A 27,411-nucleotide genomic window follows, 5' to 3' on the forward strand; every position below is an offset into this window, starting at 1 on the left:
ATTTCAACGCAACCTGTCCAAAATGCCAGACCTGTGATACAAGATTCTCTTCATTTCTCCTAGGACATTCACATTTAAACAGAATATCTTTATTTACCTCTATGTACAGTATTGTACAGAAGTTTGGACAGTTTGCAAAGTAGGCTAACGTATAAAATAACTATATCCGACATGAAATAAAGTGCATTCTCAAAAGATCACATCTTGTAGGAAATGACATTAAAAAAACTGAAATTTCCAAACAAACACAAACACTTAAGGATAGGCTATATTTTTACATACGAGTGGACAACATACTTTTAATATGTGTGGATTCTTGTTTTTTAGTTCACTCAGTGGAAATCATTGAAAAGCGAATAAGACACAGGGTTTAACAGTGCAGATTAACGAAACATTATAAAACATTAGTTGGTTACTCTCGTATCCATCAACTATAACAGTCACATGGTATAAAGTGGAAACATTCAGGCCAGTGAAGTGTTATTCGTCTTTAACCACAACTGAGAAGTCATGCATGGGAAAGGGCCGAATATGACAAGAACGGCAACTATGAAACAGTAAACGAACATAACATTAGTATATTAACACATTCACCCAAAATCTTTACATTATTTTGTGCATATGTCACTTCTCCATTTCGCTGATATATCCAACTAGCTTCTGTATAATACAATAAATAAACCTAATATATATTGATATAAAGTCATCTCCACTAACACCGAAACCAGATATGAAACAGCAAAAGATATCTGCAATGAAAGAGCTGCTTGAGAACAGCATCAGAATACATTTACGGAAGGATTAATAGATATCTGAATGTCTATCCAAAGGCATTATCATGCTACAGTATGAAATACAAATAAATAAAGCACTCTTGGTCTCCTACTACTTATACCACCATGTAAATATAAGGTGTAATATAGTGACAGTGTCCCTGTTAGCCATCAGATGGCAGTATAACCCCATTTACTGTAAAGACAGCAGCGCCATCTTTGATTTGAAACGGGAATGATCGCGCGGCTGTGAGGGGCAGACATATATCTCTTCAGTGGGTTGTACTGTTGTTAGACAGGGTTCAAACCCGATTGTAATTGTTAGACTTTCCAAGGATCAGAATTCTCCCCTAAAAGTGATCTGGCAGGCCAAACTGTAAGTCGAAGAGACACCTTGTGTACAGCGTCACCAACGTTACAGCAATCAAAATTACACAATGGCTCATGAAGCATTTACGGGTATTTTTGCAGACTAGTCCTGTTTTTTTAAGCATCCGATCGGAAACAAACCAGTGCAGAAAGATTATCAAGTCGGATTGTCAATAATTATCAAAAAAAAGTAGAAATTTTTGTACTTCCGCGACGGGACACCAAAATGTTTGAGGTAACGTTAGTTGTGGTCACTTTTACTAAAATGGCTATCCCTAATGAACGGAATCAGATGTTTTTTTTTACCAAACTCAGTACACCAATGCATGGGGTCAGTCTGTGGTCCAGAGAAAAAGGACATGGTGACTGGCCACTTGGTGGCTCTATATAAAAAATAAATAAAATAAAAACTATAGCTATAGCTATACTGCTATAGCTAAGCAAGTTGAAAACTGGCATCTCGAAAAACACTTCCGCCATCGGCCAATAAAGTTTGAGTGGCTATTAGACAAGGTTAACGGAGCCAACTTACAGGGACTTTCTGAATCACAGCCCGAGGGCCCTGCAAAAAAATTCTAAAGAAATCTGCCACCAGGGGGGGAGGGCACCTTCATGTTTTTCATGTGTTAAGGATTGTATACCACACGATTTTTGGCAGACGCCCAACGACATTCATACCATATGGTAGAACTCCTCATTCTGAGCAACTTTGCCTCTTGGACCGCTGCTGTCAATTGAATCGTTTGTAAATATTGGATATCATTTCAAAACCCTACTGTCGCAAACTAGTCCTTGGTTTTTGGCTTAACCCTGAATAACTGTTAAAAAGCTTTTCTGTGAGAGATAATCTGTGATCTAGGTGGTTACAGGCTTGCTAAATAAAAATGTGCTTAAAGGTGCTGGTGTATATGTACTTTTTTATAAACATGTCATATGTTTGCAGATATTTAGGAAACATGCTAAGTTCACATACTTGTTTCTCAGAAAAAAGGTACAGCCAGTTATTCTACTTTAAAATGTGCGTTCGGTGTCAGAATGTCTGTTTTTGTTTTGGTCTGTGTGGTCCCGCCCACGGCCAATTTACCCAAAAGTATATTTCGACACCCCTGGGTGACAGTCACAGCGTATAGCAGCCTCGGAAACCAGGAAACAAACTGGGGTAGATATCGTAGTTTCTACCTGACCCAAAAAGGCTCGGCATCCATCGAAATATCTCTTTAAATGGGAGGATATTAAAACATGGCTAAATCAACTAATCAACTTGCAGTGCGTGAGCCTCCTCGCCTTCCATTGTCAATTGTTGAGTGTCCTAAATCTGGTAACCTGCGTGAACGTCGAGTCTGAGGAGGAGAGGGTGGGAGAAACAACCCTCTCCAATATTTTACATTTGGACAGCAGTACCCATTTCAACCGCTAGCTGTCAATATTACATACTGCACCTCTAAAGGGCAGTTCTTGAACACTTCTCCGGTTGCAGCTTTATTTGAATGTGTTTTGAATTGTTCTGCTGACAAAACTGCAAAAATATCTTTCAGATAAATTTCACTAGACAAAAAACTGGTGATGATAAGTGGAAAATGATAAGTGATCTAGGAGATTCATACAACTTTTTACAGCTGATGCCATTGAAAATGCGGTAGGTCTGTCCCTCACAGCCTCGCTTTCATGCCTGTCATGGCGCTGCTCTGAATAAGGTCTATTCCTGCCACACTTCAAATCGTCCTCATCTTGTGATACATTTAGCAATATGCTCATTTATACACAGCATAAGTAACTACATGAATTAAATGATAAAACAAAAATAATGTCCTTATGTTCTGTAATTTGACTAAAGTGTCAAAATCTGATAAATGACAGAAAAAGCTTACAAGCAGTCGATTCTTTTGAATACACAAACATTTTTTCAGTCTAAATTTGTTTACAAATTAGCTTTACTTTATAATACTGAGACAAATGCAATTTATACCATTTAGTTATCTTATACCATTTCTTCACCATGTTTTACTACTAATACCATAGATACACAATGGTTACTGTAGTAAAACCATTTTTCTTCTTCACAACTGTTTCCTAGCATTCAAAAGATGATGTTTCGAAGGCTTCACAAATGGAAAAAGAACAAAAGCTGCCAAAAAAAACAAAACAAAAAAAAACTGTCGCAGCCCTATACTGAAAAATTAGAAACAAATATTTACTTTGCATTTTAGTGAATACAACATTCAGACCACAAAGAAACGCCAACAGGCAGGCTACACCAGGTTGCCATGACAACACTGACATTTACTGATGCTTGACTGACTATAGAATATATTTACCATACAATCCTCTTTCGCTCTGCTGATTCCTGCTACCCTCATAAATGTGCTGATCCAACATGTCTGTAATCAGGACCTGTTTATGTCATCTAAAATTGTGATATGCGTACTCATATTTAGGGTTTTGTTTTGAATAGTCACTGCACTATAAATCTATCCAGTGTCTTGCACAGATGTTCAGACCCTTAACCAAAATCTCTCATTTTACTGATTTACAAAATCTTTTAGCATTCATTTCAATGCACAGCAACGTTTGAATTGATGTCAATGGAGAAAGATGCTCTCTTTGCAGCCAGATGGCATAGTTATGACATCTAGCATGTTAACCGGCCAAACCATGTCCTCTTGCTTCAAACAGATGAGAAACCCCACAGCTAAAGAATTATTATTCAGCTAGCGCATATGCCACTTGAGCGCTAGAGTCACAGTGAGGTCAACAATCACTTTCAAGGAGAATTCAGTAGCACAAAATAGTGCAAAACACTGCTGCTGGATATTTACAGAGAAACTAACTGTGAGAATCATACTGTGGGGAAGTCTGCAAACATTAAAGATGCTTGCTTGACAATGCATTGCAAGTGTGTTCCTGCTGAACATTAAGAACATCCTGCACACAATATGTTGTACATTGTGTGACCATAACATGCAATTAGCATGAACTTCTACAATCAGATCAACTAGTTCAACTACTTTTACATTGCAGCCGTGTCTTTTTAGCTGGGCAAGATAGAATAGGGTACAACGGGGTTAGAGGCACACCTTAAGAAAAATGTATTTTTCACCACTCCCAAAATGAAGGATTCTAGAAATATATATGTTTGTACTGAACACTTATGAAACATCAGATTGTGTGTGAAAATAAATCATAAGAGTGGTTTATTTTCTTAAAAAATCTTATAAATGTAAGAGGTGGTGAAGGATGCCTTTAACCCCACACATGGGGTAAAACCAGCACAGGGTAACACAGTATTAATATAAATACTTTAGCTAAAATTATGTTTTAATAATGTCTACGCTAACAATCACTTTAGCAAAGTTTGTACCATTTATTATGGTAAATGAATAAAATTGCTAATTCAAATGTTAATATAGAAATATATTTAAAAAATACAGAAACAAAATTATTTTAAAAATAATTTGAATCTAAAAGCATTAAAGGAGATCCCATAGTAATTTAATATAGATTTACAATAGTAACAAGAAATTATATTTTATTATATGATATGATTAATATAATATATTTTTTTTTAAATATGATGGTATTATTATGAATATGGTGATTATGTCCAATCACTTTAACCCCAAATACTATACTTTTAAAAATTCTTCCGTTTCTGAAAAACTTTGTCTCAAAATATATTCAATAATTTTAGTGATTCTCATTTTCTACTCAAATCTACAACATTTAAAATAAAAAATGTAATATTAGATCAAATTAGCGCAGAATAATGACTGCTATCGCGTCAAATTTCGATGTGCATCTTTAAAAGCAGATGCTTTGAAAAGTGCTAAGGCAAGTTTTTGTGCCATCTAGTGGTTTAGAGGAAATTAAAATCAAAGGACCTTTTCCCCGGAGGCGCCTTTAGCCCCGTTGTACCCAATGCTTTTGTTTGATTTGACCACATTAGCTAAATTTACGATATTAAATTAGATGAAAGCTATATTTGCATAGCTGCCGAATGCACCGACTTGCCACAAAGGGACTATTTACCTCAGAAGGCATCAAGCTATAATTGCAGAAAAAGATAGCTCAGTAAATATTACATTGAAGCAGACTGAATGGTTATGCAAACTTTGCTTTGAAATAAAAATATCAAATCAGTAAAATGTCAACATTTGTGTAATTCAGTATGATGAGAAAATTGGTCAAGAGAGATTTTTTTAAGGAGAATGAATCTACAGTTAAGCAAACATCCCCCACATGGCTTAAGTATTATGCGCTAGCTGCTAATGGATATACAAAACTCCTGATTTAGGGACAAGCCAAACTTGTTGAAAAGCAATGTGTCCTTTGTCTATGCCAAAAAACTTGATATGCTATTACCTTGAACAACTCTATTCAGTTTTTGTGTTTTAAGGAAATCATGTGGTTGGTCACCTTACAAAACTTAGGAACATTGTTTTGGTGTTCACAGTATTCAGCATTGATTGATCTGTTAAAGCACTTTGCACTTGTCATTTTTTTTAACTTGTTGCATAAGCACCACGAAACATGCACCCATTCACCTTCTCACAAGCACAAACACCCAACACACATTCTTGTATAATACATCTATCATTTTCTGACAGCCTTGCATGTACAATAAATAACAGCCTCTAAAACCTTGGAGTTGTTGACCTTTGTTCAGCATAATATGATTTAGTCACTTGCTTTCACTGGCTGGAATGTCCACTAAATGTCTTAAGTGCTCAAAAACATTAAATTCTTCTAAACCCCCTTTAAAGGCATTTATCTTTCCAACAAGCACAGGATCAAGAGCCATTCTTAGGAGTAATGACAGTCTTCACCTGTGGAGAGGTGCTAGTAGGACTCCGACTGAATCCTTTGGAGCTGGGACTACTCCCAGAAGTAGACTCAAGTCTTCCTGGTGCACAAACCTGGGTGATCTCCAATGATTTGGGGGTATCTTTGGCCTTGGGCCCCTCCTGAGTTCCACCTTTAACAAGCCCTATGGATTTTGCCGTGCTTGTCAACTGTGTAGCCATACCAGATCTTTCATCAGGAGACTGAAGTTGAGATTTGGGCAGATCAGGAGGCACTCCAGTTGGAGAAGGAGTAGGAGATGGAGAGTGTTCCTCAACAATCTCCAAGAGACATTTGTCCTCCCAATCAAATGTTCCACGGTAGCAGCTGACCGGAGCCAGACCCTTGTCCTGCCGAAGTTTGCCCAAAACAGAGCACTGTGCCTGGGGTGGGTGGGATGGGACAACCCCTTTGGATGGAGCTAAGGCAGTTCTCACCCTGACATCTGAAGTTCTGGTATGGGGATCTAATACGCCCTTTTTGAGACCCTCTCCATCACCTGATGCCTTATATGCTTTGGTTACCTCTGTGCTTATTGTCTTCCCAGGAGCACTACATGGTATACTTGGCTTGACTAAAGTTGAAGTCTTCCCAACTTCTTGTTTCACTTCTTTCTTCCCAGTATCCTTTCCCACTTCTTTCTCCAACATGTCTTTGCTGATAACTCCTGATGTACTCACAGAGCATGAAGGCTTGGTGGTTCCTTGTGCCTGGCTTTGGGGAATCTTTGTTAGACTTCTTTTGTCATTATTTCCTGCTTCCCTGATAAAATTTGGATCTGTTGTTTTGGCAGACGGGGAAGACACGGTGGTCAGAGGCGATGGAAGGGAGGCAACTACATTACACTTTGACACTGATGCTACTGGAGAAGATTTGGTCAATGGAGGCTGCCAAGTTTGGGGTTTGGCTAGGCCACTTTCCTGTAGAGTGAAAGGGGGGCGCTGAGATACTTCAACACTTGGAGATTTTTTACTACCAGGTGGAGTCATGCCACCAGGAGGAAGTGTCTCTTTGACCACCCCTGGTTTAGCCTCACTAGCTTGACTTGGTTCACCAATCCTCTCCCTCTCTCTATCCCTTTCTCTCCCAGCAAGCAAAGCATCTCTACTCAAAGGCGATTCCTGCCTGCCCAGTTTTCGGACTGGCTTCAGAACGCCCGTTTCAGGTGGTGACGGGGTCGGTTGTGTCGGTGAAGGAGACGTTGTTGGGGCAGATGCCAGATTCTCACCCTCAATTTCCACCAAACTCTGCAGGCCAAGCTCACAGTGGAAACCATCCTTTCTATAATCCGAGTGTCCAACCTCCAAACTGTGCTTCCTCATCACCCCAATCCCACCTTTCTTGTCAGATGAAGATGAAAGCGGTGACCCAAGTTTCTCTGCTGACTGCACTCTTTTGAGTAGCGGTGATCTGGGTGGCTCTGCGCTCTTGGGTCTAGGCCTTAAGATCGGTGGGGACGAGTGTAGTTTGGCTGGAAACGTTTGGGTGGTGTTGGAGCTACCGACTGTGTGCCCAGGCAAAGGAGGTGGCGAGGATTGAGTTGGGGATGGTGTATGAGCCAGCGGTGACAAAGGAATGTTGCCAGCAGACTTGCAGCGGGCTGAACGATATTGGCGGTGTAGTTTGGGGGAAAGTCCGTGCAGGGAGCTGGGTCTCATATGCTGGGTTGTTGCGGGGGAATTTGGAGTACTGGAGGCAGGAGAACTGTTCTGGGAGGAGGCACCTGGGTCAAGAAGATCAAAAGCCAATGAAAATGTCTCATTGTCAGTTCTCCCTTGATATATATTCACAAAACATGCTTTGATCTACTCACCAATGTGGGAGGACTCTGGGGTTGAGCGGTAGCTTTGGGTGGGCGAGTGACCGGATAGGCTGTGTGTTGGAGAGCCAGGAAGACTATCGCTGGATGACAGGGACCGGTTCAGAGACGAGAGACTACGACTTGTATGCAGCAGGTTGGACTGCTTAGTTATTTTGCGGAACAAAGATCCACGCCTCTTACTGTGAATGACCATGGAGGGAAAAAGACAGGTAAGAAAAAAGAAAGATTTTCTTTATATTGACGATCTTAACAAATGGAGGCATGTTATACCTCTCTTGTCCCTCTTTCACCGTCCTCTTACTGCGTCTAGCCATCTTGGATTTGTAACTGGACTTGCGTGCTGGTCCCACTTTAATGGACGTATTCTCAAAGGGCGTGGTGGTCAAGGTCACCTTGTTTCCACTCTGAACGAAGAAACATGTACACCTTTGTCAGTGAATCTTTCTCAAATCATGTGGATACTTGAGGGCAGTTGTGTTAATACTTTTCTAAGTGGTCTGTCTTACCATTTTTGTCTTTCTGATGATAACATCTCACGCAAACTCATGTCTCACCTTAAGTATAAGCTCTACTACTTCAGTATGGACCAATCCATGCACAGATTCACCATTGACATGAGTGATGAGATCCCCAGCACATAGTCCTGCCTCCTGGGCAGGGCCTCCGTCCTCCACGTGCTGTGATTGGATAAGGACAGAATTGCTAATTATTGCATCAACAAAACTACTGCAGCATTTCTGTTCTATACTCAGACGACTTTATCTAAAGGTGTTCAACTTTCTCACCCAGACTATGTGGTGCACGCTGTAGATGTCAGTGTCTCCAATGTAGACCCGAATGGCACGGAGTGTGAACCCATACTTTTTGCCAGAGCGGTGGATGGTGATCGGTGAACGGAGCACCATGACTGTGGGGCAATAATCACGGCTAGGAGAGGAGTCTCGTGATGAGGGGTCGGACGAGAGAGACCGTGGAGACATAGGACTGGCCAGTGGAGAGCTACCGTGCTGCTCAACTAGTTAAAATATAAAAATTACTTTTTAGGAAAAGGAAATCTAAGCACAGAGTCTATACATTACAGTAGGGTTATTCAAATCTTGCCCTGGAGGGCCAATGCGCAGCAAAGTTCAGCTTCAACCCTAATCAAACACACCTGAACATGCTAATCAATGTCTTCAGGATCATTAGAAAATCACAGGTGGGTGTGTTTGATCGGGGTTGGAGTTAAACTCTGCAGTGCATTGGCCCTCCAGGGCAAGATTTGAATAGCCCTCCATTACAGTAATAAGAAAGGGAGGGAAAATGTACGAAAATAATGTCACAAGGTAGCGCCCCTGTGTGATTGGAGGCTGAACTGTACCTCCAGGTATGATGACGGACAACGCGGTGGCAGATGCAGATTTGATGACCTTGTTGCTGGGACGTGAGGTGCGTTTCTCCCCATCGTTAGACAGCTGCTGATGACGTGCTCGCCGAAGCACCAGATCCTTGGTCGCCCGCTGACCAACGGGGTCACCGATGGCAGTGTTTTGATCCCTAGTGACCGCTGCTATGACCCCTGTAGAAGGTATGGCTTGTGGTGCTGAGATCTCACCTGGTCTAGATGGCTTGTCTGCCAAATATACATTCACAAAAAGAAAACTAAGCAAAAACTTTCTTACTATAAAAAAAACTAAACATTAAAGGTGTCCTGAACTGGCTTTAAAAAAAAATTATACTGTTGTTTGAGGTCAACTTATGACATTCACATGGCTTTTACATTCAAAAACATCATAATGAATAAGTAATAGGCTATTTTCTACACTGGTTTTGAGACTCCCTCCAAAACACTCATTTATGGGCTTGCTGCACTGAAGATCCACGGCTAGGATTGGATAAGATTTGCATATTTAATGAGCTTCTGCTCCCCTGTCAGTTGAGGGAGGGATTGTTTTGAAAGAGGCTGGAATAATTATCTGACGAGGCTCTCAAAATTATTTATCAAACAAACACAATGATTCATCTCATCCACCCGTGATTTATTTATTTTTGTATTACTTGGCCCACCTGATCAGTGGATATAAGTGCAAACCACACACAAACGCGCTCTCGTCAAACACAACCGAAATGTATGTTATTTCACTATTTAAGATTCACCGGCCTGCTGACGGGCTAACGTTTTGGCAGCCCATCTGGAAAACACACAGCCCTGGGACATTGAGTTTTGCAGTTTAGCTCCACGATTTGGTGGGCGGGGCTACAGAATCAGTTTAGCTCCACGATTTGGTGGGCGGGGCTACAGAACAGCTACACATAGCGTTCCCCCCTTTTCTCTAATACGTCATTGATTTGAGAGCCTCGTTTTCTGGGCCTGGTGTCTATTAAAGCTTTTCTTTTACTAACAAGGAATTTTTCAGCTCTGAAACTTACAGGATATTCTTATATTACCATGACCTTTTATATATCAAAGGCTCAAGGGTAAGTTGATTTCTCAATTCCTCACCCCATTAATTTGATTGACTGGTTTTACACAACATCTGACTCAACATTTCATTCCAGTTTCCTCGACTCACCTGCCCCTTTACTGGGACTGGTTGACATCACTTCCTTCCCAGCATTCCTCTGTTCATTAGCACTGGGCGATGATGGAGCAGTGGCTGCCTCTGCTGATGATCCAGGGGCTTTAGCGGCACCCTGTCGTGTAATGAGCTCTCCATCACCCTCTTGAGGAGCGGCAAACCGGTGCGTGTCCATTAGGGCCGAAAACCGGCGCCGGGCACCCATCGGAGGACTGAAGTCCCCCTCCATATACAGAGACTCAGAGCACGACAGACGCTTCCTGGGAAAAATATGGGAACGTGCCACATAATTGATATAAAAGCATCTTTAAGTGCAGTATTATGGTAGAGTTATCTAACAGAAGCCGTGTTTCCACCGCAGGATCTAGGAAATTTGGGGTGGTACGCGGTGTGTTTCGACCACAGGAACTAGGGTCTAAATGAAGTTCCGGGTAAATTTTCTCCCTACGAAAGTCCCTGCTTGCGAGGTAGTACTTTTTAAAAGTTCAGGAACTTTTAGGGGTGGGACTTGGGCGCTGAACATCCTTATTGGTTTAGTTCACGCAGCATTTTATTTCAACTGGCATTTTTAAAAGTGCTTTGCGAGGTTCATTCTGCGTTCAGTAAATATCAGTCTTGCTCTTTCTGTCCAATGGCTCAGACGAACACGCGGCATTGGTCAAAGTCCGTAATGACTGATAACATCGTTATCATTTTAAATCTAGCTTTACGAGCTTTCAGAATACGCTTTAGTATCAGTGCTCGTCTCTTTTTCGCTGTTTTGTTAATTACCTCTTTAGAAAAACAATAACCAGAAAATCCAGCACAGCTTGAATTTCCTCTATACTTGCACAAAAATGATTACTGTCTGTCGCTGACTGGGAGGAGCAGTCGCGTGCAGTCCTACATCACCGGACTAATTTTATCTTCACGATACTTTAGACTGCAGTGGAAACACAGACAGTAGCAAGTCTGGGGGGAAAAGGTTCCTGTAAAAAAAAGTTCCTGGTAGAAATTGTTCCCGGTAATTTCGGTGGAAACGGGGCTTAGCAGACATGGCTGGTTTGAATCAAACTCTCACAAACGTACATCTCAGGTGAGCTTGTCCTCCAGCTCTTGTCCCTCATGCTGAAGCTTCCCAGACTCTCCCGCTTGGCCATCTTGTCATCACGGCGACCTTTGTGCTCTCGACGGGTGACTACAGGGGACTTCTGCTCCAGCTGGGAAAGCTGCTCCATGCTGCTATACACCTAAAACACAGAGAACAATGCCAAAGGCTACTTCATGTACACCTCACATGTGGTCTAGAAGTCTGAACGAAGTCATGGATACCTGGATACAGTTTTCTATAGAATAAAAAGGGATGGGGATTGGGGCTCTGAAGTCTTCTGTACAATAGTTTTGTCTTGGATTATAGAGCACAAGTCATATGATCACTAGTATTATTCAAAACTTTGGGGTCATTTAAAAAAAAAAAAAAAAAAACTTTTATTCAGCAAACACATTGTTCAAAAGTGACCGTAAAGACTTTAACATTGTTACAAAATATTTCTATTCCAAATAAATGCTGCTCTTTTGAATTTTCTTTTAATCAGAAAATGTATCTGTTTCCCAGAAATTAAAAAAATATTACTGACCCCAAACATTTTAATGGTAATGTTTATACTTATATGGTCCTTGCTTGCTAATTCGGTGGTTGAAATCCCTGATGTTGTTCATTATCCAGTCATTTTGCTGTTTGCATAACTATCTTTGTCTTGTTGTTTATATATAATCCAAGGTCTTTGTTCAGCAAGTGGTCCTAAAGAGGGTCCCACGTCTTGAGACAAACCCTCAGCATATTCACGCTAAGGAAGATCAGAGGATGTTTGTTATGTAAGTGTGCGATTGTGTTTGTTTATCTGAAGGCCACTGCTTTACACAAGTGTTTTCATCAAGCACCTGCGTTCAAAACAAACAATAAATTCGTGCCATTTCTGGGAAAAGAAGGTTTTATGCAATGTATATTAACTGGAAGAAGAAGAAAATAGTTTGTTTAACTGTGATGGGCTTTTCAATGGATACATGTAGGTTAGGTGTCACATAAGCTATATGTCATAAATGCTCAAATGCACTTTAAAGTTTGTGTCTATACAAAAATAGTTTTTAGAAAATAATAAAAATTTTGAAATTAACCATTTCAAAAAAATGGTCTAGCCCTGGTTTCTGCTAAAACACATCAGAGGATGTAATGTGACCTAGATGCACCCTGAAAAAAGACCTACATAAAAAGTGCAATTCAATTTACATTTATTTGTACTGTATATATCACTTTTTTATAATACAAAAGAAGCTTCAAAGAAAATGCACGTTTCAAATGTTGTTACAGTGTTAAAGGTTCATGAAACCCCAAAACACTTTTTTTGAGATGTAAACAGATATGTATAGGCTGCACATCATTGAAAACACTAACGGTACTCATTAATGGTATGCATATGTGAAAATAGTTATTTTTGCATTTTTCAGAGCGATTTCTGTCTTCTGGTTTGAAAAGCTTAGTCGGAGCAATGTCACAAATGCTGACGTCGGCACGGCCTTTTCGGCCCAAGTATGGGGTGCTGGGCACATGCTGACGTCGACCGCTCCGAGCGATTCTCGATATATATTCATGACATAAAGCTCATTCAGTCCAATCCCTGCGCTGTAGTATGCATACAAGATAATTTAGTTAATATGCATGAGACAGTCACTTCTGTCAGGCTCGTCTTCCATCATTATTGTAGAGATATGGTGGGGAAGTTTTGGAAGCAGCGTGCGGAAAAGTCACGGAGGAAAGGCGTTGTGCTGATACGAAATAACGTAAAGGGCGCCGAGCGAGCTGTAACCGGCGCCGTCTGTGGAAGCCTTTGCTACAAAGGCTCGGTAAAGTAAAATTCACTTGAGGAATCGCACGCCGAACCTGCAAGCGTTGACTATCTATGTCAGGAGTGCAAAATAACCAATCTGTAATCTGTAGGCTAATGAACAAAAGCCACGTCCTCTCCGTTTTATTTGTGGTCACAGCCATGCACTAAACCGCATGTGTTCGGGCTGAAACAGTGTGCTGCATATTTGGACAAATATAGATTTAGCTGCCGAGTGATAGACAGCGCGGATCGTCACGGCAATGCGCGGTCGAGACTAGCCTCAAACCTCTTCGCTTTTACCCCGATCTAGAATTACACCTCTCTATCACATCGCATGTTGGGTGGTTCACGTTCTCTTATCACGTCGGCGCGTTGTTCATCTTGCCAAACAGCGTGCATATTTGGACAAATATAGTTTTATCACGTTTGCAAAATATTTCGTCATGCAGAATAACATTTATTTTCATTTCTCACTGAATTATGCTGGTTTGAACTTTGAAGAGCTGAATGATTTGCGATCTCTGCTGCACGCCACTCATAGCTCTCTCATTCGCTGTACTCATCCCTCATTTAATCTCTCTGTGGTAAACAATGCCAACGTGAACCAAGAACATGTCTCAGATCCGCTTTAACTGCTGCTGTTGGTATCGCTAATCTTAATGCACCTACTGACACTCCCCTATTTATGCAAACATTCCCTCTTTCCACACAATACCATCCCACCTTTTCACAGTCGACCACTCCCCTTTTAACAAGCTTTTTCAAATCGAAGGTGTGAAAAAACACCGCTGCAGCAGGGGGGTTTCATGACCCTTTAATGAGTGTGTTTACGCATGCAAGAGTGTTTCTAAGAAAGAAAGCATGAAATATGGATGCAGCCATGTGTTAGCCTGACCTTGCTGAAGCGCGGAGAGCAGGAAGAGAACTGTCTTATCTCCACCGGCTCATCGTCGTTGGTGTCGTCCTCGTCGTAGGAATTGATGTGCCGATAACGCTCGGACCGCGCTGAGACAGACGGAGAGTGAGAGGATAGTAAGGGATAGAATGATGCCGATTAAGGGCAGACTCAAAAACAAATGTGTGTGTCCTACTGTCAAAATAGCTGGTGTCCTCCTCAGACTCCAGATGAGGGATGAACTCGGCCTTCTGTCGAAGCAAACCGTTCCAGTCCAATCCCAAGAAAAACGAGTGCTGCTTCAGTTCAAACGCTCCACCTGTTCACAAGGGAAAACAGATATTTATAGATGATGAAAACAGATAAACATGCAATCTCGGTAAGATTTTAGGTGTTATGGTCTTGGATTGTGACGCAAAACCCTCAAACTGTCTACATTTTCTGTGCTTTTCTGTAAATTCAATAACTTTATCTTGTTTTCTAAACTCGATAGCTTTCAACTCAAGATTTCAGTAAGATTCAGTAAGATTATTTTAATACGAAATTAATCATTTTCTTCATCAAGGATGTATTAAATTTAACGCAAGTGTGAGTATGTTCCTATAATATTACTAAATATTTCTATTTCAAATGAATGCCATTCTGAATCCTGAAAAAATGTATCACGGATTCCACAAAAATATGAAGCAAAATATGATTGTTTTCAACATTGATACAAATATGAAATATTAGGCATCAAATCATCATATTAGAATGATTTCCAAATGATCATGTGACACAAGTTACTGGAGTAATTCAGCTTTTAAACTGATAAAATTACATTTAAATATTTACATATTTGATTAAATAAATGTAGCCATGGTGAGCAGAAGAGATTTCTTTAAAAACATTTAAAAAGTATTATCAATCACAAACATTTGAGTGGTAGTGAAATATACCATTATATGAAATAATTACAGTGGGGCAAAAAAGTATTTAGTCAGCCACCAATTGTGCAAGTTCTCCCACTTAAAAAGATAAGAGGCCTGTAATTTTCGTCATTTGTATACTTAAGAGACAGAATGAGAAAAACAATCCAGAAAATCACATTGTCTGATTTTTTAAGAATTTATTAGCAATTTATGGTGAAAAATAAGTATTTGGTCACCTACAAAAAAACTAGATTTCTGGCTCTCGCAGACCTGTAACTTCTTCTTTAAGAGGCTGCTCTGTCCTCCACTAGTTACCTGAATTAATGGCACCTGTTTGAACTTGTTATCAGTATAAAAGATACCTTTCCATAACCTCAAACAGTCAGACTCCAAACTCCACTCTGGCCAAGACCAAAGAGCTGTCAAAAGACACCAGAAATACTTTTGTAGACCTGCACCAGGCTGGGAAGTCTGAATCTGCAATAGGTAAGAAATCAACTGTGGGAGCAGTTATTAGAAAATGGAAAACATACAAGACCACTGATAATATCCATCGATCTGGAGCCCCACGCAAAATCTCACCCCGTAGGGTCAGTGATCACAACAACGGTGAGCAAAAATCCAAGAACGACACCAAGCGAATGACCTGCAGAGAGCTGGGACCAAAGTAACAAGTCCTATAGTGCCAGACGTGTCCCCCTGCTTAAGCCAGTACATGTCCAGGCCCATCTGAAGTTTGCTAGAGAGCATTTGGGTGATCCAGAAGAGGATTTGGAGAATGTCATATGGTCAGATGTGACCAAAATAGAACTTTTTGGTAAAAACTCAAATTGTCGTGTTTGGGTGAGAAAGAATGCTGAGTAAGACCATGTCTACTGTGAAGCATGGGGTGGAAACATCATGCTTTGGGGCTGTTTTTCTGCAAAGGGACCAGGACGACTGATCCATGTAAAGGAAAGAATGAATGGGAGCTTGAATGGGGACAGTCCCTGCCCCTTTGAAAGTGAAAGTGCCCTTTTCGCTTTTTGATCACCCCACAGTACCACAGTGCCCCAGCGAACGCGATTTCCACCTCGCTCCGGGGTGCGATTTCTACCGGGGGGGTCCCAGTAATGACCCTGCCACCGCGGAGGTCTGTGCACGCAACTGCAATGATCCCAAACACACTGCCCGGGAAATGAAGAAGTGTAAAGCATTTCAAGGTCCTGGAGTGGCCTAGCCAGTTTCCAGATCTCAACCCCATAGAAAATCTTTGGAGGAAGTTGAAAATCCGTGTTGCCCAGCGGCAGCCCCAAAACATCACTGCTCTAGAGGAGATCTGTATGAGGAATGGGCCAAACTACCAGCAACTGTGTGTAAAAACTGTGTGGAGACTTTATGTAGAAAATACAGAAAATATTTGAATATTTGTCATTGCCAACAAAGGGTATATAACAAAGTATTGAAATGAACTTTTGTTATTGACCAAATACTTATTTTCCACCATAATTTGCAAATCAATTCTTTAAAAATCAGACAATGTGATTTTCTGGATTTTTTTTCTCATTCTGTCTTTCATAGTTCAAGTGTACATATGACGAAAATTACAGGCCTCTTATCTTTTTAAGTGGGAGCACTTGCACAATTAATGGCTGACTAAATACTTTTTTGGACCACTATATTTGCAAAGATGGATTGCTCACAATAAGACCAAGAACATGCATTAAGTTAAAAAGGGTCCAATTTAATATCATGCTGACTTCATATTTTGATAAATGGCATAAGTTTGTGTAAGCTTAGCATGTGTACCTGTGCCCAGTCGCACCAGTGGGTTGGTTTGCAGCAGGTCAGAAATCAGGCTCTGCGCATCACTAGGCAACGCTTCATCTCCCCCAGGCCACTCAATATCATCTGCACAAACACACAGAAATCTGTAGGCATCCCATTTCAGTTTATGCAATTGCAAACATTTGCAAAGAAAATGGAGTGCTTTGGAAGAGGTATCTGGAGGAGAAAAAAAGTGTTTGCTTTGCACTAATCAACATCGCCGTTGCTAATATTAGCACAGGTGTTGCTTTTGAAGTCAGATTAGCAGAAGAGACGTGTCAGGACACAATGTGTGATTAAGCATTAGGATTTACCTCTGCGTGAGGCTCACCTGTGATCACCTGACCAAAGAGCTCTTCAGGCGTGTCTCCGAAGAACGGCACGCAGCCCACTAGGAATTCGTAGAGGATGATACCCATGGCCCACCAGTCCACTGGTTTCCCATAGCCCTGCCTGAGAATGACCTCTGGGGCGATATACTCCGGTGTGCCGCACACCTGAGACAGAGACAAAGACATTACGGCCTTGTTTACACCTGGTGTGTAATCCCTTTACAATAGAACAAGCTTCCTTACCTGTTTGTCCAGGAACTCCCTGGCATCCTTCTCGATGTGTCCCTCGTACAGGTTAGTGGTGAGATTCATGAGCCCCATCTTTGACAGGCCAAAATCAGTCAGCTTAATGTGACCCATCGACGTGATCAACAGACTGTGAAAAAGAACTGGCAGTGAGGGTTCACTTCAAGTCAGGGGCGGCAACTGTTTTACAGCCTGTAATGGAGCGCAACAGTCGGTTCTGGAAGTAAAAATCCCATTTATTTTCTCCATAGGGGAACTGATTTTTAACGATAACTTATTAACATTTGAACACAGACCTACTGTGAGCTACATGAGGTAGGTGATCGATGGCATATGCTTTTGTTGAAGCCATCAGCCCACATTATTTTACGTAATTTGTTAAATAATCATATCTAACAGAAAAATTGAGAAGTAGTGAAAAACTACATTACCCATAATTCTACAGAGAAATCTCCACCAATTAGATGTGAAACGAGCAAATTGTGCAAACACAAACATCCACTCCCATGAAGCACTGCGAATGACATGCATCAGTCTCCCAACGCTCTCAAATTACTTAAATACTTGTATATTTAAAAAAATAATAATAATAATAATAATAATCGCACACACCTCTGGAAAAATAAATTATGTTAAGTGGTCTTTAAATTTTTTCCAGAGCTGTATACTGTATTGTTCCAAATATTAGAAGACCTTGATTATAACATTTCGCAAATCAGAATAGAAAGAATATAAATTAACATGAATCAGAAATAAGATTTACAGTGCAATATATATAAAGAACAATTATATATATTCATATTTTGCAAAAAATTTGTTGTTTCAACATAATCATCATCTTTAAATTCATAGTTTTATATTTCTCCATTGCCATTTGCAATAGGATTGTAGGTCTTTGTAGCACAGTCTTGTACTTTTGTCATTTTGTCCTATATTCGAATACTTTTTTAATTTTTTTTTTGTTATCTTGTGATTCACCTCATAGCTGGTTCGTTTGGCTTATAACTCTATAAAGAGGGATTTTTAAAATGAGACCTTCCAGAACCAAGGGCTCTGAAAAAAGTGGAGGGGGACTCTATATGCACTCTATACATGCGCTTGTCTGTAGGCATTATAATAAGTGAACCATCTTTACACTGACGGCACTTCCACTATTTTACTTGACATATGACCGCCACTCCAGCAGGGGGCGCTGACTTACTTGTCTGGTTTCAGGTCTCGGTGTACGATGCCATAATTATGAATATACTCCAGCGCCAAAACAGTCTCAGCAAAGTACATCCGAGCCATCTCCACAGGAAGTGCTCCGATATTCTTGAGAAGGGTGGCACAATCGCCTCCTAAATGGGAAAATAAAGGGGGATTTTAAAATGCCTGAATAACATCTGTACATGTTCACAACCAACTGACCTATCGGTAGGCCCCTCCCCTCGAACGCAGATGAGCCAATGGCAGTTGAGTATCAGTCGCACGGGGCCGGGAACTCGGATATCTTTAGGTTTCAGCGCCATAGAGAAACATTGGAAGATCGGAAGCTCTCACTTTGATGGTGTTTTTATGCTATAAAAATGGTAATGGTGCCTGGGGTACTTGTAACACTGATTCCAGATATCCTGAGAGGATGGGTAATGGAATAAATTTTATTCCATTTCCAAAACCCCAAAAAAGCCAGAGCAGACTAGTGTATGATTGTTCATCTGTGGTTTGCAGCAGGTTCACATTGTGTATTAAAAAGTGGGCGCAGTAACCTGGTTCCTTCACGATTCAACTTCGATCCCAATGAAGACAAAAACTGTAATTTTCTGGCTGTCATACTCTCATTAAGTTACAATTAAAGTGAGTCCATGCTAACATACAAGTCTAAATAACCTAACGTTAAAAGTATAGTTCACCCAAAAATGAAAATGTGGTGTTTATCTGCTTACCTCCAGTGCATTCAGCATGTAGGTGTGTTTGTTTCTTCAGTAGAACACAAATTAAGATTTATAACTTCAACCGTTGCAGTCTGCCAGTCATAATGCATGTGAATGGGTAACAACTCTATGAGAGTAAAAAAATAAAAAACATGCTTAGACAACGTGCACAAAAACCCTGCTGCTCATGACGACACACTCTCATGCCTTAAGACACGAACCGATTGGTTTCTGTGAGAAGTGAACAGTATTTGTAATTTTTTTACCTCATATCCAAGACGAATCTCATCTAGTGTTCTTATCCGTCATTACTTCCATCTAGTAAGGTCAAACTGGCACAATCATAGATATATATTATGTAGATGCCTCATTAGGCCGATCCGCGCAGGCACTAATGAGGCATCTACATAATATATATATATATGATAGCGCCAGTCATCATTGCGTCGTCACGAGCAGCAGGGTTTTAGTGCACGTTGTCTGAGCATGTTTTGTTTTTTTGCTCTCATAGAGTTGTTACCCATTCACATGATTATATGACTGGCAGACTGCAACGGTTGGAGTTATAAATCTTCATTTGTGTTCGAGTGAAGAAACTAACACACCCACATCTTGGATGCACTGGGGTAAGCAGATAAACATCACATTTTCATTTTTGGGTGAACTAACCCTTCAACTGTTTTCACATGTAACAGTAATTGTGATCTGTAAACCCTCACATCCTAATTAATCTTGTTACCCACCATATTTATTTTAAAATCTTTTTAATATCCCACTTGAATGCTCTTGTATGAGAGGTGGTCCTTCTGTGTCCGAAAATGTATCAAACACATCTTGGGACAAGGTTTTCACACTGACATTGTAAGACATTTATAATTAATAATAATAATTTGTAACATTTATATAGCGCTTTTTCTGGGTCCTTAAAGCGCTTCACATATTCTCAACCAGCACCAATGTGCAGCACCACCTGGATATTATAGCCATATTCGGCCAGAACACCCTCCACACACACCAGCTGATTGGTGGAGAGGAGACCGAGTGATTAATCCAATCAGGAGAGTGGGATGATTTGGAGGTCATGATGGATAGAGGCCAATGGAAAAAATTGGCCAGGATGCCGGGGTTACACCTCTACTCTTTTCCACAAAAAAAAAATCTGGATTTTTAATGACCTTAGAGAGTCAGGATCTCAGTTTAACATCTCATCCGATTATTTGCCCAAAAAGGGGGTGGGGCTTACTGAAAGGTCAGTTGCTCAGTGTGTGTGTGATGCCTTACCCTCTACATACTCCATGACCATACACAGGTGACGGCGTGTCTCAAAAGAGCAGAACATGCTGACCACGAATGGATTCTCAGCGAAGGTCAGGATGTCCCGCTCCACGAACGCCTGCTGGATCTGGTTCCGCAGGATCAGGTTTTGTTTGTTGATCTTCTTCATGGCGAAGCGCTGCCGCATCTCTCGGTGTCTGACCAAATACACAGCTCTATGATCCAAGCGAGAGGGAGAGATATGTTTTATCCATATTTACACAATGACTTTGAGCAATTTCAGGCTGAATAACCGTGTTTGAGTATTTTTTACCCGTACGCTCCGTTGCTGATGAGTTTGATAGTCTGGAAGTCTGATTCACAGGGCGGTTTGATGGCTTTGAGCTTCCCCTGAGAGATAAAAAGTGCGATTCAATGCAGGTGAAATAAGTAGACTCACCGGAGCATAATTTCACTCCCTATTGCATTTCATTTTTTAGCACTTTCATCCTGAACCCCTGCCGTCGCAGTTGTGCTCCGAGAGTTTGCAGAGTCCTTAATTAAAAATATGTTTCCATTTTAGAGAGTGAGAAAATTGCAAGCTTATATAACACATCTTGTTCTGTTCTCCCTTTTTGCTTGAATCACACACTTTATTATAGTAGGTAAAAGTTATGAGTTTTTGGTTATTTCAAAACAAAATATATTCATGACTACACCAAGGCACTCACTTCAGCCGAGTCGTCCGTCTCCGGTGTGTGTGGGCCCTCACTGTCATAACTCTCCAAATTCACCATTTCTGTATGGGAGGAGGATGTTTGGTTAATTATTAAAAATGTTATGTTTTTCTACGCAATATATATGTACCTTTTTGGAGGAATTAAAAATGACATAAATGTGTAGTTTGAGAAACAATTTTATGTTTTGAACTAAAGTTTTTTGTCAAATGAAACTAAATCAATTAAATTAATATATAATACAGAAATGTATTAATAATACACAATACTGTTCAAAAGTTTGGGGCCAGTAAGATTTGTAATGTTTTTGAAAGAAGTCTCTTCTGCTCTCCAATGTTGCATCAAAAATACATTAAAACCGTAAAAATCTGAAAATATTATTATAATTCACAATTACTGTTTTCTATTGTAGAAAATAGTATTTAATGTATTTTAAAGTGTAATTTATTCTTGTGATCTGAATTTTCAGCATCATTACTCCAGGCTTCAGAGTCACGTGATCGTTCAGAAATCATTCTAATATGATGATTTAATGCTCAAGAAACATTTCTGGTTATTAACATCAATGTTGAAAACAGTTCAGTATTTTTGTGGAAACTGTGATGCATTTTTTTCAGGACTCCTGATGAAACGAACAGCATTTATTTTAAATAGAAATAATATAAATGTCTAGAAAAAGTAATATAAATAATATAAATGTCTTTTCTGACAATTGAATGTGTCCAATAATGTGTGTGTATATTATATATATATATATATATATATATATATATATATATATTATAATAAAAAATATTTCATTAATTCATAAATTAAATAAATAAATTAATACTTTTATTCAGCAAGGACACATTAAATTGTCAGAAAAGACATTTATAATGTTACTATTTCTATTTCAAATAAATGCTGTTTTTTTCATCAGGAGTCCTGACAAAAAGCATAAACACACACACACAAACACACGCACGCACGCACGCACGCAAACACGCACACACACTATATTTGCATTGAAATTCTGTGGTATATAACCAAATTGAGCAGCATGCATAATTTCTCCCAAGAAATTAAGAGTTATCTAAAATTCATAAATAATTAGCCATCTGCCTTTGCCTTTCCATGAGAAATTCAGCAACATATTGCCTAATCGCGTCTAAAAACAACACCTCCAGTCACCACAGCAACCATCCATTCTGGAGAGAAAAATTAAGCATTGCTGATCTAAATAAAGACTATGATATAAATAAACAACCACAGCAACTCAAGAAACCACTGAAAAGCACATAAATCAAGCACCAAAACAGCACTTTCCTTTCAGCCTCTGAGTATAGTATAACGTCATGTGGAAAAAACATCTTCAACACATCTGGGATTTTAAACTTCATTTTCTCTGGCATCTGCAGCCGGAAAATTAAGTGAGGTGACTGAAACGAGTCTTAGCAATTTCACACTAGATTTGAGTGACCGGAGTTAAACCTGCTTTCCCAGGGATATAATTTCACAGTGTCCAACTCAAGCCGGATGAAAACGGATTTAAATCTGCATCCAGATAAATGATGTGCTGGACTCTGAGACGAATCTCTGACAGATTAACAATAAACACAAGGACAAACAAGACTACATTACTTGGTGTCCAGCCCAAAGTGAAATCTCATTGGACCACAATCGATAAACATGCCAATGGAAATGATTCAAAAAGTCCCAACATAAAGGGATTAGGTATACATTTTATACTCACTGCAATTAAGTTAAATAAAATAAAAATAAAACGTTAAATTAACATCATTGAGCATATGTGGGGTAGGATGAAAGAGGACACATGGAAGACGAAACCAAAGAATATTGATGAACTCTGGGAGGCATGCAAGACTGCTTTCTTAGCTATTCCTGATGACTTCATCAATAAATTGTATGAATCCTTGCCAAACCGCATGGATGCAGTCCTTCAAGCTCATGGAAGTCATACAAGATATTAAATTTGGATCTCACAGCACCACAACTTGATTTGCTGACATATTTTTGTATTTGCAGTAAATTTGTTCAATTTCTGTATAGGCGACAAAACTTTTGTCTTGCCAAAATTTGACCTTTCTGTCTTGATTAAATGATAAATATTTTTTCTGTGAAAATTATTTATTTCAGTGCATTAAACATCATTTGGGAGGGTTTTAGCTTTTCATATGAGCTATTTCTAACACCAATGAATTAATTAAAAGTCAGGTTAATATCAGGTATTTCTAGAAAATAGATAAGCGACAAGACTTTTGTCAGGGACTGTACTTACTGTGTTCAAATTGTATTGCAAAAGACTTTTGCTGATATTGAGGTGGGATACGGGTAGAGTTAGGGTCAGGTGTCATGGTATGGGTCAGTTTAAGGCTATAGGGTTATAGGTGTAAGGGAAGTGCCAACTGTGTAATTACAAATGTAACTACAGAAATTAATTACAGACGTAATTACATGCAGGCATTTTTTTAAATGTAAGTACAATGTAAAAACATGTATGTACACAATAAGTGTATTGTATCAAATGATTAATTACAATGTTAGTACATAGTAGTTAAGGCCACCTAATATAAAGTGGGTCCCAACATACAATAGGTCGACCATATTTTGATTACCAAAAACCAGGACACTCGGCCCGGCAATGAGATACTCAAATTATACTCGAAGTTTACTCTAAGATTCCTTCAATACATTTAAAGTATGCCCCCTCTGTATGGATAGAAAATTGTTATATTAGGGCCAGGACAGGACCATGAAAACAGGACATGGAAAAATAGGACTTTTGGTCACCCTAACATACAAACGGTTTACATATAGCTGTAAATAAAGCTGTAAGTAAAGTATTTTAACATTCACTCTTCAACTTTAAATAAACAGACCGAGCTGTATTAAAACAATTCTGAGGGCATTTTTTGCTAGAGAAGTGTTTTGTTGCGTTTAGTTGTGCAGCGAGAGAGAGTAAGTGTATGTTTATATCAAAAGCCCCATTGCTCCGAGCCGGCTGCTGTTTGCCAGGTTCACAGCGGTGCTTACACATTTCCCTGTATTCTTGGCAGGAATACACACTTCCCACTGCCTGTGCGTTACCTTAACCTGTTCCATAATCTCAACAATGTTTCTCAGTATGACCTACATTTCCTCTCCTCTGGCTTCTTCTACGCTCGTTTCCTCTACAGACTAGCACGCTCTTTGTGAAGATGTTCAGTCGAGTTTGTCTCTCTCACCTTCCAGAGGGTCTCTGGTCAGGCCGAGCTGGCTGATGATGTATCGTGGGATGTCTTGTTTCATCAGCTGGCCCTCTTTAGCGTGGTCTTCTGCTGCCTCCAGGAGGTGGTAGAACTCTTCAGGGTTAAACTCCTGAGGAAAACAGGGGGAAAGGGCATTTCTGGTCAACTGCAGCATTCAATAGTCAAATAAACCACCGTTCTAATGTTTTTCAGTGTTTTTAAAAGAAGTTGGGATCGGATAGGACTCGGGTAGAAATCAGGCTCTTGGATGCGGTTATTAACGTTACTGTAGTGAAGCAGAGCAGGACCGAGTGTTGAGAAGCTGAGAAAGGCCGCTGGAGCGATTGTTAATGAGATGAACGACACACGCCTCGCGAGCAGCGGGACTTTTATTATGCCACAGTTACCGAGCCATTTCCGCTTTTCCGGTCATGAGTATGAGGTAACACAGCTCTGTTCATCATATTAGATACATTTAAGTGTGTATTAAAATAATGTTATGAAGTTACTCAGTGTGTTCGCTCAGCGGCTGCTGTGACTCTTTTTCACACTCCAGTGAGAGTAAAGCGTTTCTGACAAATAAAACTAAGGATATGACACAATCGACAGGCGACTCCCTCAGAAGTCTGTTCTTTGGTTAAAATAGCAATTTTCTTATAATTTACAAATAGTTAGAAACATTTGGGATATTATAAGTACTCAACTGAACAAAATATGTAACAGTGGCCAAGTGGTGTTTGAATATTTCACTGCAAAAATACTACATAGTGCACCTTTAAAGCTGAATTTTCAGCATCATTACTCCAGTCTTCAGTATCACATGATCCTTTAGAAATCATTCTAATATGATTTAAAGCTCATGAAAAATTTATTATTATTATCAATATTGAAAACAGTTGAGCTGCTTCATATTTCTGTGAAAACCGTGTTGTATTTTTCTTTTCAGGATTCGCTGATGAAAAGAAAGTTCAAAGAATAGCATTTATTTTAAATAGAACTTTATGAAAATGAAATTGCTGTAGTCACTTTTTATCAATTAATGGGAAAAAATATGTACCTAAGTTTCTGTCTTGAATATTTGTTTTTGATTGCGTGCTGATATTTGTTGCTAGGCCAATTATGATTGTATTATTCTCAAAAAAACAATAAAATAATTCTCAACTCAACGCAGTATTTCATGTCCACATTACAGGATGGATACCCGACCCGACCCGAACCCGACGGGTCCCGACGGGTTCGGACAGATATTTAGAAATGACGCTCGGGTTCGGGTCGGGCTCGGTCACGTCAGCTCGATAAGGCATTGAACCGTATACATTTAAAACGGCTTATTATGTAAGTAGCCAAGGGGCCTGTTTAACTTGATGCAATGGTTTGTTTTTGTGATTAAAATAAATGTAAAATATTACCCTAACACCCTTCTTCCTGTGTGCGTAAATTTGTTTAAGTCGCTGTGACAACAACGTGCAAAACGTGCGTGCATTTTGCGCGCGGCATCCTCATTATACCAGCAGCAGGAGCAATGAGCGCAACTTCAGCACTACTGGCAGAACCATCGAGAAGAGGAGGACAGCCTTGAAGCCACCCACAGTTGAGGATGCAATCCTTTTTCTGCATAACCTCGATTAGCCTAAACTTTGATGGATAGATTTTGTAAATAGATCCCATGTTGCAGTTTAGGAACCATACAGTTTGAGAAAAATGGTAAAAGTGACTTTCAGTTCAATAAGCATTTCAATTGTGTTACATTAATGTTTTGTTCTGTTAGCCTGGGCCATTTTTAGTAGACCTTTGTTCATTTAATTTCAGTTGGCTATTTGATTGGGCTCTGTGTGCCGTTTGAGGCCCCATGCGTGTGCTGATGCGCTCGTCTGTAAACATTTCAGGATGCCTTCCTACAGTCGCTTAATAAAAGCGGGCTTTAGTTTCCACACAAACAAATGTAGCTACATGTGTCATTAGTATCTGAGAAAAAAAATAGACTTTAACTGTCGGGCTTGGACATAAATATCTTTAAGGGTTAGTTCACCCAAAAATTAAATTTCTTTCATTAATGACTCGCCCTAATGTCGTCCCACACCCGTGAGACCTCCAAGTAGTCCATATGTGACATTAGTTGGTTAGTTAGACTCTTTTGAAGCATTGACAACATATTTTGGTCCAAAAATTACAAAAAATATGACTTTATTCAGTATTGTCTTCTCTTCAGTGTTCCTCAAATAAAGAATCAAATGGTCATGATTCAAGATTCGGATCGCGTGTCAAACTGCTGAAATCACGTGACATTTGCGATACAAATCACGAATCAATCTGCTGATTCACGACCGATTGATTCTTTATTTGAGGTTTGAAAACAAACGCGGAAGAGAAGACAATGCTGAATAAAGTCTTAGTTTTTGTTATTTTTGGACCAAAATGTATTCTCGATGCTTCAAGAGTCTTCTAGACGTGGACAGCAAGTGAGCATACACTTACATTCAAAGGACGGAAAGCCCTCGGACTAAATCTAAAATATCTTAAACTGTGTCTGAAGATGAACGGAGGTCTTACGGGTGTGGAACAACATTAGGGTGAGGAGTTAATGACATCAATTTAATTTTTGGGTGAACTAACCCTTTAATGCCTGTCGGGCTCGGGCCGGATTCGGTTACTGCATTGTCGGACGCGGGCCGGGTTGGACAGAAAAATGCGGCCCGATCCACACTGTAGTCCACTTATCTGGTGATCCACATTTCCAGTGGTCGCACTGCTGGGGGCCTTTTGTGTTTGATAATACTAGTCCAAGGTTTTGTTAGACTGAAGCCTTTCAGTACACAGTACTTTCTTCTCCTGACCCTTGGTGACCCCATCAGCCAGTTGCTA

At 39.9% G+C, this 27,411-nt stretch overlaps 1 protein-coding gene across 4 annotated transcripts in view; it reads right to left on the minus strand.

Annotated features, from left to right (window-relative positions):
- Positions 1-1,574: 1,574 nt before the first annotated feature.
- The window catches only part of mast1a (microtubule associated serine/threonine kinase 1a), a 105,867-nt gene continuing 80,030 nt past the window's right edge, over positions 1,575-27,411 (minus strand). For all 4 annotated transcript variants that reach the window (XM_067440917.1, XM_067440916.1, XM_067440919.1 and 1 more), the window contains 18 exons: positions 24,547-24,679; positions 21,314-21,381; positions 20,917-20,993; positions 20,610-20,818; positions 18,617-18,755; positions 17,413-17,545; positions 17,169-17,334; positions 16,820-16,921; positions 14,317-14,439; positions 14,121-14,230; positions 11,430-11,590; positions 10,356-10,621; positions 9,164-9,415; positions 8,589-8,818; positions 8,358-8,480; positions 8,074-8,207; positions 7,795-7,982; positions 1,575-7,704 (listed from right to left, as the gene is read on the minus strand). In XM_067440917.1, coding sequence (XP_067297018.1) covers positions 5,930-7,704; positions 7,795-7,982; positions 8,074-8,207; positions 8,358-8,480; positions 8,589-8,818; positions 9,164-9,415; positions 10,356-10,621; positions 11,430-11,590; positions 14,121-14,230; positions 14,317-14,439; positions 16,820-16,921; positions 17,169-17,334; positions 17,413-17,545; positions 18,617-18,755; positions 20,610-20,818; positions 20,917-20,993; positions 21,314-21,381; positions 24,547-24,679 — 4,389 coding nt within the window. In that variant the 3' untranslated portion in view covers positions 1,575-5,929. The remainder of the gene's footprint in view (positions 7,705-7,794; positions 7,983-8,073; positions 8,208-8,357; positions 8,481-8,588; positions 8,819-9,163; positions 9,416-10,355; positions 10,622-11,429; positions 11,591-14,120; positions 14,231-14,316; positions 14,440-16,819; positions 16,922-17,168; positions 17,335-17,412; positions 17,546-18,616; positions 18,756-20,609; positions 20,819-20,916; positions 20,994-21,313; positions 21,382-24,546; positions 24,680-27,411) is intronic.

This window comes from Pseudorasbora parva, chromosome 4, assembly GCF_024679245.1.
Source record: "Pseudorasbora parva isolate DD20220531a chromosome 4, ASM2467924v1, whole genome shotgun sequence".
NCBI lineage: Eukaryota > Metazoa > Chordata > Actinopteri > Cypriniformes > Gobionidae > Pseudorasbora > Pseudorasbora parva.